Genomic DNA, 11916 nt, shown 5'->3' with positions numbered 1-11916 from the left:
CCCCCTCCCCTGCCCCACCCTGGGATGCTCTGGATCTGCCCTCCCCAACATCCGCCCCCCATGGACCGCTCTAGATCTGCACCCTGATGACCTACTTGCACTCAGAACATCGCCCTATACCAACCATGTGGGGCTGGGAGTCTGGTCTCGTGAGTTCTCTCCCCAGCTCTGGGAGGGAAATGGGGTCTAGTGGTTAGAGCGGGGAGGCTGGGAGCCAGGACTCCGGGGTTCTATCCCGAGCGGTTGAGAGTTCTGGGCTATGCTAGATTAGGGGAATAATATGGGACGTGAACCCTCTCGCGAAGTGATGGACGCTAAGGAGCTCAATATGTTTGGTTTATTAAAAAGAAGACAGGTGCGATTGCTGTATATTGTTGTGACCAAGCGGGAATTTTTCATAATATTTTGGATGACTATTGTGTGTGCCTCAGTTTCACCTACGTGGTGCATGGTTAACTGGGTGTGTGGTGGGGGGGAACGGTTTTTACTCTTTGCAGGTGTGACTGATGCCTGGCCTGGCCCCCATGTCCATGGAGAGCCTGAGAAGACAATGGTCACTCCAATTGCCCAGACATTTCACACCTAGCAACGGACGACCAGGGATGGCCAAACCCTCCGCAGGAAGCCAGCCGGGTGTGACCAGCTGGAGGACAAAGGGCTGGGGAGGGGCCAGGTGAGGTTGTTAAGTGTGGGCTGCTGGAGGCAGGAGGAGAAGCTTCCGGCCTGGGACCAAAGAGGGTTCAGAGGGCGAGTCTGGACCGACCCAGATGAACTGTGCTGTAACTTTCTGCTCTCTGTGCTAACCACGGGGTTTCTAAGCTGCGTTCCAGACAGCTAAGAACCCTCTGCTTTTACAGAGCTGGCTGAGAGTCACTGCGGCTGCTGAGGGTGGGGGTGCCTTGCTCCCTTTGGGGGTACACGTCTCCCTCCGGTGTCCAGCTCAGGCCGACTCGCCGCAGGGAGCTCACGGTTTGAAGCGGGGCTGCTACAGGCTCCAAAGTTTAGTTCCAGGAGGCAGGGGAGCCAATGGGCTCCCCCCAATGAGAGAGTGTGACCTGAAGGGGGCTGATGCACTGAAGGACTCCTCCCAGGGACTGTTCCAGAGCCGCACGAGAGCACCGGGCTGTGTGGATCTGTGACAATTATCTCCCCAGGGAGACAAGGCCAGGTACTGCAGGGCTCTCTACTCTCGCAGAGAAAAGCAGAACAAGAACCGACGGCTGGAAGCTGAAACCAGACAAGCGCCTACCGGAAATGAGGCTCCCGTTTTCCCCAGTGAAGGTGATTAACCCTTCGGACAAATTCCCAAGAGAAGCGGTGGATTCTCCATCTCTCGCTGGCTTCAGATCCAGACTGGAGGGTGCTTTGGCCAAACACATTGGTCCATACAGGGGGACCGGGTGAAATCCTCCGGCCTGATCTCTACAGCAGGTCAGACTGGAGCCCGTCGTCCAGCCGGAACAGCGACGAAGCCATGAAAACAATCCTCTGAAGAAATGTCCCCAGGGGTGGCTGATCCTCAAAGTGTCCACTGCAGGGTTCTCGCGCCTTCCTGGTGGCGGGCAGTGTCAGAGGCAGGGTGGGCCGCTAGGTCTGATCCAGCGAGACAGGGAGGTTCAGCTTGATGGGGCACAGGCCAGAGGTCTGAGAGCAAAGAGGGAGGAGGCTGTGGATTTCCGTGGTTCTACCCCCCCTGCGCGCTGGAGAATTAGAGGATTAAAACCAATGAGCTCTGAGTCTGGCCACTTCCCAGAGCGGTGCTGTAAGGGGGCTGTCACAGCGCAGTGACCTTCCTGTCCCAGCAGCCTGGACACCTGGGTCCCCCAGCCCCATATGTGTGTGCATCTGCAGCCCCGGGGATCACTGGCCGGCCGTGAGCAGGGCGCCAGCCAGGCACAGGGGAGACGCAGCCAGAGGCAGCCCCCAGGAGGGAGAGAAACAGTAGCAGAGGCAGGAAATCGGTGCCAAGAGGAAACGGCTGCAGGGACTCGTACCCTCAAGCTTTGAGGCCAGAAGGAACCATCGTGATCATCTTGTCTGGTCTCCTGCACGTTGCAGGCCACAGGGCCTCACCCACCCACTCCTGCAATAGACCCAGAACCTCCGGCTGAGTCACCGAAGTCCTCAAATCGTCAAGTTACAGAGAATCCCCCTTTTGCACTAGTTTAAACCTGCAAGTGCCCCATGCCCCATGCCCCATGCTGCAGAAGAAGATGGTGAGGGGATTGGAGCTGACCCACGGGTGGGACAGGAGAACCCTCCACCCCAAGCCAACTCCGAGGCGACAATGGGGGTGGGCAGGGGTCTGTGCAGCTGAGCCCTGTGGGGGCCTGAGGAAACAGAAGTGATGGGGGCTGGGGCCAGAATTAATTGCTCAGCAGAGGGGTGGGCAGACATGGGGGTGACAGCTCCTGCAGCGGGATCCAAAATCAGGATGCCCAGCTCTGGGAGGGGAGTGGGTTCTAGTGGGTTAGAGCAGGGGGGTGGATAGGGCTAGGCGTCAGGACTCCTGGGTTCCATGCCCAGCTCTGGGAAGGGAGTGGGTTCTAGTGGGTTAGAGCAGGGGGGTGGATAGGGCTGGGCGTCAGGACTCCTGGGTTCCATGCCCAGCTCTGGGAGGGGAGTGGGGTCTAGTGGGTTAGAGCAGGGGGGTGGATAGGGCTGGGCGTCAGGACTCCTGGGTTCCATGCCCAGCCCTGACATTATCTTGTCATGTGACCTTGTCCACGTTCTCTCTTCCAGTCTCTGTGCCTCCATTTCTATCTCTGGAGTAACAAGCCCTCCCTCGCTGCGAGACACCTCTTAGCTAACGGGACACAGTACAGACCCCAAAGATTAACTGCCCTTTGACCTGACAGCTCCACTTTGGACATTGTTTTTTTCAGTCAGTGCTATAAAGTGATATGAGCCCTGTGCCGTTTGTACCTGGCTTCTTCACCCTCGTTTCAGTCTTATTAAAAGGGGTAATTAAAAAAAAAAAGAATCAACAGAACGCTGGCCCTGGGGATCAAAAATGGGGGGGGGGTTAACGCTTTCTATCTGATATTTGATCTTTGTGCTCAGAGCTGTGCAGTGAATCTGAAAGTCAGGCAAGGTGATAATTCCTCCTATTAGGGGAATGAAGGATTAAATCCCCCGCTCTTCTGTGCTGGGAGTTTCCTGTTCCCTCCCCTCCCCTCTGCCCCTCTCCAGGATCAGAGCCAGAACCACAGCTGGGACCCCCCACCTCCTAACCAGCTCTAGGATAGCATGGGAGGGAGGATCTGTGCAGCTGAGCTCAGCTGGGTACCCCTAACTCAGCCAGACCCCCCCCCCTTCCACCTGATGCCGCCATGAGCTGGTTGAGTGAATAATTGAGCTACAGGCTGTTTACACAGGGATACTTCCACGGGCACTTTAGATACAGCCACCCCTAGGGTGGGGCAGAGGGACTCTTTATGCAGGGATCCCTTGCCTGGCACTGAGATGCAGCCATCTCTGGGGTAGGGCAAACTGGTGTATAACAGCAACACTGCAAAAAACTTTAGGGCAGCAAGTGAAGAGGATCTCCGCATGCAATTGAAACAGTAGTGGGGGATTTCAGGAGACAGAATGGGATTGCTGGAGCTGGGACAGTAGTGGGGGATTTCAGGAGACAGAATGGGATTGCTGGAGCTGGGATTTGGTCATTTATCCCCTCCTGAGCCCACAGCAGGCAGACAGGTTTCCAGGCGGCCGGCCAGTCCCACCCAGGCTATTGGTTCCCAGTGGGTGCCCAGACCCTGCTCCCCATGGGGAGGCTCTAGTTCCCAGCTGGGGGGATCAGTGTCGCCCCCGGAGGATGAACCCATTTTCCCTCCCAGCGCTCTGCGCTCACCCAGCCCTGCCCCTGGCGCCCCCATCTCAGGGGTAGCAATCAGCGTGGCAAAGTGCAGACTGAGAGCGAGTCTCATGCATGTCCCAGCCCTGGGGGCACAGAGGGGATCCCGGATCCAGGGGTTCCCACCCTGTGTCTCTTTCCAAGCTGTTGAATGGGCCAGAATGTAAATAAATCTCCTGGGAGACAGATCCACTCAGGTTTATTGTCACTAGGCCGGGGGACCCGAGGGCGGGTGGTTCAGTGATGACCCCTTGCTTCTTCATAGCCTGTGGGCAGGGGGTTGGTGTGGGGGTTGTGGAAGAGGCTGTGGTTCCCATCAGCCCAGGGGAATGCCTGCAAAGAAAAAGAGGGGGTCAGGAGAGGGGAGTGTCTCTGCACCTTGGCTTTCTCAGGACTGGCTGCGCTGAGGCCAGAAAACTCAGTGCACCTCTGAGCTTTCATTGCTATGGCTCAAACCCACAGGTCTGGTAGCCGGCCCCCTACCTGACAGCTAGGGTTGCCAACTGTCTAATCACACAAACCCAACCACCCTTGCCCCGGCCCCTGGCCCGTCCCTTCTCTGAGGTCCCACCCGCTCACTCCATCCCCCCTCCCTCCGTCGCTCGCTCTCCCCCACCCTCACTCACTTTCACCGGGCTGAGGCAGGGGGTTGGAGTGCAGGAGGGGGTGCAGGCTCTGGGCTGGGGTCGAGGGATTCACAGTGTGGGAGGGGACTCCGGGCTGAGCCTGGGGCAGGGGGTTGGGGTGCAGGAGGGGGTGCGGGGTGCAAGCTCTGACGTTATCTGATTACAATATGACCCTATAGAGCATTGTTGCAACCACTGTTATATATTTGCAGCAAATCTCGTACGAAGGTTGTCGAGTGAGGTGTCTAGGAAAAGGTTATGTTTTGCTGGTTATGATTATGCTATCCGTATGCATGTATCATTTTTGTATGTGACGTTATAAGTATTGGAATATCCACCAGCTTTATGGGGATTGTCTGCCCCATTCTTTGCAGTTCACCCTAATTGAGTGACCACAGCTATCCCCCACTGGGACACTGGTCACAGCCAGATATGCCATGTAAGGTATCTGCAAAAATATTATAATTTGCTAGATATGATAATCTTGTTTATATGTTTGTATCACCTTTGTACTATAAGTTATAGATACGTATGTACAGTAACTCCTCATTTAACGGCGTCCTGCTTTGTCCACTGCTTGCAGAAAGAGCAGCCCGTTGGAGCAAGCTGGTGGAGGCTTGGAACCAGGGTGGACCGGCAGCCCCCCATCCATGGGCAGCGAGTTCTATGGGCCCGTGGTGCCTGGGCACCAGTCATATTCCGGGCCCGGCTCTAGCAATGTTTGAGGCCGGGTCTCTCCCTCGGCCCCGCCTTCTGCCCCAGGGCACTCCCCCCCCACGCGCCTTCCCCGGGCGATTTAAAACGGTCCAGGCCCCCCCCCCACCGGCAGCGCAGCAGAGCTGAGTGACTTCCTGCCTGCTAGCTCTATGTGGCTGCCGGCCCCTCCCTGCGGCACAGGGGCAGGGTGGGTCTGTGTCTACACGCACTGCTCCCGGGAGCCTCCTGCTTGCTGGGGGCAGGTCCAGCTCTAGGTTTTTTGCTGCCCCAAGCGAAAAAAACCCCATACCTCACTGGAATGCAGCCCCTAGAATTGTGGACCCCAAGCACGTGCTTGGTTTACTGGTGCCTAAAGCCGATCCTGGCTGTGGGGGAGGGGGCTGTCAGGGTGTCCCCCTCCCCCTGCTCCTTCCCCCACTCCTGCCCCCCCATCTCCACAGAGCAGGGCGGGGACACCACAGGGCTCAGGACAGAGGAAGTTTGCTGGCAGCAGCTGCTGTCTCAACTTGCTGATCTACTTAAAAAAGCAATGTACGTAGAGTGGGGCCAGCGTACTTAAAGGGGCAATTTGCGTCTCTCTCTCACACGCAGGGTGTGTGTCTCTGTCTTTCTCTGCCATGCTGTCTCCTCTCCCTTGTAGAGTGTGTCTTAACCCTTGAGGGCTCAGCCGAGTGCTAGTTCATCATTTAGCAGTAAGGCATTCCCTGGGAAATATCCCACCCTCTGACTTCACCACCTCAACCAAGCTTCACAATCATAATTGCCGTGTACAGTATTACATTGTTTGTTTAAAACTTATACTGTGTGTGTGTATATATATAGAGAGATATAGATATAGTCTTTTGTCTGGCGAAAAAAATGTCCCTGGAACCTAACCCCTCCTATTTACATTAATTCTTATGGGGAAATTGGATTAGCTTAACATCGTTTCGCTTAAAGTAGCATTTTTCAGTAACATAACTACAACGTTAAGTGAGGAGTTACAGTATGTCTGTATTTCAAACTTGTGCTATGCTTTTGGGTGACACCCCAGACAGTTTGCCATCAGCACTGCCTAGCCTGCTTGATAGCCCATTAAGGACCATCAGCTATACAACTGACCCATTGAGAGAAGGCAGATACACCTTATAACTCAGCAAGGCATGCAGGGACATGCCTATGGACAGAACTCGGGTGCAGGAGGGGGTTCAGCGCTGGGGCAGGGGGTTGGGGTGCGAGAAGAGGTGAGGGGTGTGGGCTCTGGCTGGGCAGCGCTTACCTTGGTTGGTGCCCGGTTGGCGGCGCAGTGGGGCTAAGGCAGGTTTTTTGCCTGCCCTGGCTCCATGCTGCTCCTGGAAGCAGCTGGCACACCCCTATGGCCCCTGCGGGGGGCAGGCGTCTCTGCACGCTGCCCTCGCCTGCAGGCACTGCCCCACAGCTCCCATTGGCCGCAGTTCCCGGCCAATGGGAGCTGTGGAGTTGGCGCTCGGGGCGGGGGCAGCACACGGAGACCCCCTGCTCCCCCCCAGAGGCCGCAGGGATGTGCCAGCTGCTTCCGGAAGCGGCACGGGGCCAGGGCAGGCAGGGAGCCTGCCTCAGTCCCCTGTGCCACCAGACTTTTAGCAGCCTAAAATCTCCCCGTTTGGCTTGAGTAGCCTCCAGGAGATAGAGCCGGATTCCGGGAGACTCCCAGCCAAACCGGGAGGGTTGGCAACCCTTCTGACAGTCCAGCTCAGAGCCTCAGGCACATCTATCCTGCCCAGTATCCTGCCCTCTCCCTGACAGCCCAGATCAGCCTCATGGGCCCATCTAGCCCAGTATCCCGCCCCCAATGTCCTGCCCTGGATCCGCCCCATGGGCCTGTGTAACCCAATTCCTTGTACCTTGGTGCGAATACGCAGGTGGTGGTAGGGCACGAACTCCTCAGGCTCGTGGGGGTGATTCTCCATCTGCAGCCAGGCGTTCAGCATGCAGATAGCCACGCCAGGCAGCGCCACCACAAATGACAGGATCTTCCATGTTCTGGCTGCAGAGACAGTCACTGCACAGTGCATGACCCCTACACAGCCCTGGGGCACTGGGGTCAGCACTGACTGCCCGGGGAGAGAGTCCCCTACTGAGCTCCCATCCCACTCCCTTAGGGTGACCAGATGTTCCGATTTTATAGGGACAGTCCTTATTTTGGCGGGGGTTTTTTATATAGGATCCTATTACCCCCACCCCCGTCCCAATTTTTTACACTTGTTATCTGGTCACTCTACGCTCCCTGCAGCACAGTGCCCCCTAGTGCTACACTGGGGTCAGCACTGACCGAGGGGAGAATGTCCCATTCTGAGCCCCCCCCCTAGCGCAGCGCCCCCTAGTGCTGCACTGAGGACATCACTGACTGCCCAGGGAAAGCATCCCCTTCTGAACCTCCCGTCCTGCTCCCTGAAGCACAGCGCCCCTTAGTGATACACTGGGGCCAGCACTGACAGAGGGGAGAGTGCTCCCTACTGAGCTTCCCCATCTCCTCCCCCCCCCCCCAGTAAGCGTCCCCTCGCGTTGCATTGGGGCCAGCACTGACAGAGGGGAGAGCGCCCCCTACTGAGTCCCCCGTCCCCCCCATAGCACAGCACCCCCTCGTGCTGCATTGGGGCTGGCATTGACAGAGGGGAGAGCGCCCCCTACTGAGTCCCCCTGTCCCCCCCATAGCACTGCACCCCCTCGCACTGCATTGGGGCTGGCATTGACAGAGGGGAGAGCGCCCCCTACTGAGACCCTGCCATGGTCCCCCGTAGCACAGCGCCCCCTCGCCGTTCCCAAACGGAAGCAGCAGAGGTCAATTTCAAAGTCGCTCTGTCTGCAGCCTCCCCCTCCTCCTGGTGGGTAAATATAGCCCAGGCCTGACACTCTGGCATCGCTCCAAGGCCCATTCCAACAGCAGCGCCAGCCAGGGCACAGCCCACCTGTCAGGGGAATAAATAACGCTCCTCAGCCACCTCCCAGCCCAGTTAGTGGGGGCCCGGTTCATCTCGGTGAGTCAGGGTGTCCTGCTGGTGCCGAGAGACGGGTTTGGAGCCCGCTCCTAAGGCACCCAACGCTTGACCGTGGGGAGACACTTATGGGACATTCCTGCCTGGCCCATGTGGCCCTGAAGCTGGCTGGGCTGGGGGGACCCTGCTGAATTTGGCTGCACAGGGATTACGGGGGGGGGGGGGAGGCTAGAGGGAGGCTGGTTTGCAGTTATACTCCTACGCAGAACTTGGCAGATGCCCTCCACTGCTTGACCCCACTAAACCCTTTTGCCCTGGCTGTTTCTGTGACCAGATCAGCATCAACCAGGGACTAATGATCTCCCACTCCCAGAGCAGGGCAGCCCTGGGGCGAGGTTCCCCCTCCTTGCATCCCCTGACACATACAGCCCCTCTCCACGCACCACCCCGTCCCCCGGGGAGAGGGGAGCGCTGGTTCCCTGGACTATCCAGCCCTCAGCCTCTCTGTGGTGGCTGCCAGCCAGGGGGCTCGTTAATGCTGGTGTGGGCGGGGGGCTGATATGTGGGTGCTGGGGCTGAGACCCGACAAACTCATTTCACAAGGCCACTGAATGAGTGTCAGCTGGACTCAATAGCTTGGACAGGATCAGAGCCAGCAGCTCCTATTGGGGAAAGGCGCCATGTCTCATCCCCCCCCATTCCCAGCCAGTCCCCTGTGGCTGGATCAGAATGAGCACCAAGAAAGGAAATGCCCCTTATCCCACTCATCTCTCACCTCCTGTCCCGTCCCCGTGGTGACCCCCGGCGCTGGCCGACGCCGTGGCTAAACTTCGCCCCTTGGACACCAGCGGGGTCAATCTCTGCCACAGGCTCATGTTGGGAGGAAGCAGGGGAGGGAAAACCAGCCAGCAAAGTCTAAAACGAACACTCAGCAGTGACCTCCTTCCCTTCACCTTCTGCTCTCCTCTGGTGGCTGGTCAGGGGCTTCCCACAGTTCTCCCGCCCCTGCCCCCCCCCGTCCCCAGGGCTCATCTGACCCAGCATGGCCAATGAGGCAGAGGCCAGCAGGATAAACCTGCCCAGCTGGGTCTCCGTCCAAAATACTCTTCTCCCATCACGTGCCCGGGACAAGGTCTCTCTGAGCCTGGCATGGTGCCCAGCAGCCCTCTTGGATTCCTAGGGGCTGTAGTGGAGAGAGAGAGAGATCCTGGAGCACTGGGCAATATCTGAGGCCTGAACCATGTATTAAAGTAGAGGCTTATAAGTTTATTATTTAGTACAGGAATTTGGTAGAGTTGTTGTTAGTGTTTTAGGTATTAGCTATTTACATAAATATATTTCCAGGCTAGAACAGATACACCCCAATCTCCTACAAGCTAAGACGGCTTGACGGAATAATCGCTAGGGATACCGTGCACACCTTGTATAAGAATCACATCTGTCCCGCATGATTTGATTCTTATAAGCGGTTGATTCTTACAAACAGAGTACTAGGAGTGATGTTGTCCCAGTGATTTTGATCACTAGATCCGGTTGATTCTTATAAATGGAGTGCCCTGTATCAGGAACAAGGGGAGGTAACAAACAGATGTCAATATGTATGGTGGGGTGTGAGTTGTGTATTCCAGTTGTTTGTCTCAGTGTATAAATGTCAGGGTATTTTCTAATCCCTTTGCGTGGGCTAGGCAACAGCAAAAACTTCCGCTGCTCCTAGGCACTCATGCGCCAGTGTACCTGTGACCACGGACACTGGGATTGTGCCTAGGGGACAAGCAACCTGGCCGACTGCCTTTGTCACCGAACCGTGCGTGTGGGCTTTCTTTATAAGGATCATCGAGGTCTGCAGCATGAGCAGGCTGCCTGATCTGCTGCTCCAAGGCCAGAAGCTCTGAGCAACCGAAACAGCGTTACTATGGCAACAACCTTCCCATCTTCAGCAACTTAACTATGCTGGTTGTACTATCCAGGTCTGCTGTACCAGCTATCGGCCTGGAGCTGGGAACAGCACACGGAAAGAACACACGCAAGCCAGCTGGGAACAGGGGCTATACTGAGGATAGACTGAATGAAGATTAATGGTAATAGAGGGTTGGCTGTCCTAGGGTTGGGAAAGGAACCCAGGAGTCCTGATACCTGGCCTGCATTGCGCTAACCCAGGGGTTCTCAAACATTTCCCTGCGGCCTACCTGTGCAGTGGTGATAGGCACTGGAGCCCGCTATTCATACCCCTTGAGGAAAACCACAGTTTAGATGGATGTAATAATCAAAATGAAGAACACTGTCAATAGACAATGCACACGTTTCGTTCTCATTTTAATGTCAGCACTTGTCATGATGGAAATCCCTAGCGGCCGGCACTCAAAGAAATGCTTCAGGATCGGTGAAACCCAACCATTTCACTCAAACCGCACTTTGCAACAAACGCTGGGAGCAAAAGGTGGGGTTCAAACAGGGAAAACAGAGGTTTGTGTAAAACTGAACAATAAGCCACACAATTGTGTTAACAAACTTTTTTAGAAAACCCACATCGTGTTACTAGATGCGTTTAAAACAAAATAGTTGTGCAACTTTGAACAATTTGTGCCCCTTGTCTCGCAGCATCCAACTGTCCAGGCTTTCAGGGGAGTAGCCGCTCCGGTACCCAGCAGCCTCTGGGTCTGACATGGTCCCCAGAGCGCCTGCAGCAGCCTAAAGAAAGGGCCAAATCCCAGCTCCCGTGACCCCATTCTGCCTTCAACATCCCCCACTGCAAATGGATACAAAAAACTCCTTCCCTTTCTGTCCTGAGCTCTGGTGGGGTGCTGCCGTTCGACACCAGCTTGCCCTGCCCAAGAGGTGGCTGCATCTCAGTGCTGGGTGAGGGATCCATATGTAAACAGCCCCCGCGCCCCACCCCAGAGGTGGCTGCATCCCTGTGTATAGAGCTTGCCGCTTCATGTAAGGGCAGTGTAAGGAGGAAAGGGGGGGTACGCCGGGTGGGTTGGGGGGGGGGTCCTTGCTGGACCCACCTGCACAATCTCCCCCCCATACTGGCTTGGTTGGGGGTCCCCACTGGGCTCAGCTGCCCTGCAGCCTGCTGGAGGGTGCCTCTCCATTCCCAGCTATGGCTCAGGCTCCAATACGTATTCCCTGCAGGGGCTGGGGGCACCCTGCAGATCCAGCCCCTTGGGCACCAGGTGCTGCCAGCGTCCCCAGCAGCCTCCGCGCCCCGGGTGCAGGAGGCTGACACAGGAAGATCCCATGCTGCCCTGAAGCTAACTGGGCTGGGGAGGAGAAGAGGCTCAGATGCACAGACCCCCACCCTGCCGCTCCAGAGCCGGCTGTGGTGTGGGGTATTTGTCTCTCTGGTACCAGCCGCAGCTCAGGCTCTGATCCCCTTGTCACTGCAGCCGGCACAAGCCCAGGAGCCAGCCCTCAGTCAGCGCCTCCCTGCGGGACCCTTCTGCACTCCAGGGCCAGGAGCCAGGGCATGGACCAATCAGCTGTGGATGCAGGGGAGGGACCAGTCGCTGCTAGGTCTGGACTGCAGAACCCCGGACTTTGACTCTTATTTCAAAATCCCCCCCCAAGCAGCGCGGCTGCGTAGGGCACCCGGAAATTGGGGGCACCCCAGGGTCTTAGTGTCCAACCTCCCAGCTCTTCTGATCCCTGTTCTGACCCTTCCTGCAGGCTCCCACCACAGCTGGCTGCTGCAGCCCCCTGAGTCTTCCTCTGCAGGGGATCTAGTAACTTAAAAGTGAAAAGCCTCCAGCCTGCCAGA

The 11916-nt window shown here is 56.8% G+C and overlaps 1 protein-coding gene across 1 annotated transcript; it reads right to left on the bottom strand.

The window, feature by feature from the left end:
• Window positions 1-4096: 4096 nt before the first annotated feature.
• LOC135877375 (cytochrome c oxidase subunit 6A, mitochondrial-like) lies at window positions 4097-9031 on the bottom strand. The gene is made up of 3 exons (XM_065402811.1): window positions 8932-9031; window positions 7065-7207; window positions 4097-4192 (listed from the first exon to the last, which is right to left on the bottom strand). The coding sequence occupies exons 1-3, from the start codon at window positions 9029-9031 to the stop codon at window positions 4097-4099; spliced, it is 339 nt and encodes a 112-aa protein (XP_065258883.1).
• Between the last annotated feature and the right edge of the window lie 2885 nt (window positions 9032-11916).

Source organism: Emys orbicularis, chromosome 4, assembly GCF_028017835.1.
Source record: "Emys orbicularis isolate rEmyOrb1 chromosome 4, rEmyOrb1.hap1, whole genome shotgun sequence".
NCBI lineage: Eukaryota > Metazoa > Chordata > Testudines > Emydidae > Emys > Emys orbicularis.
The sequence above is the reverse complement of the archived record's forward strand: the minus strand, read 5'-3'. Positions and strand labels throughout refer to the sequence as shown.

Excerpts from the sequence above, each read along its gene's own strand:
- LOC135877375 (XM_065402811.1), bottom strand. The coding sequence starts at position 9,031 with ATGAGCCTGTGGCAGAGATTGACCCCGCTGGTGTCCAAGGGGCGAAGT. Across the intron at positions 7,208-8,931 it reads CCACGGGGACGGGACAGGAG|CCAGAACATGGAAGATCCTG; the intron begins GTGAGAGATGAG and ends CTGTCTCTGCAG. Across the intron at positions 4,193-7,064 it reads ACCTGCGTATTCGCACCAAG|GCATTCCCCTGGGCTGATGG; the intron begins GTACAAGGAATT and ends TTTTCTTTGCAG.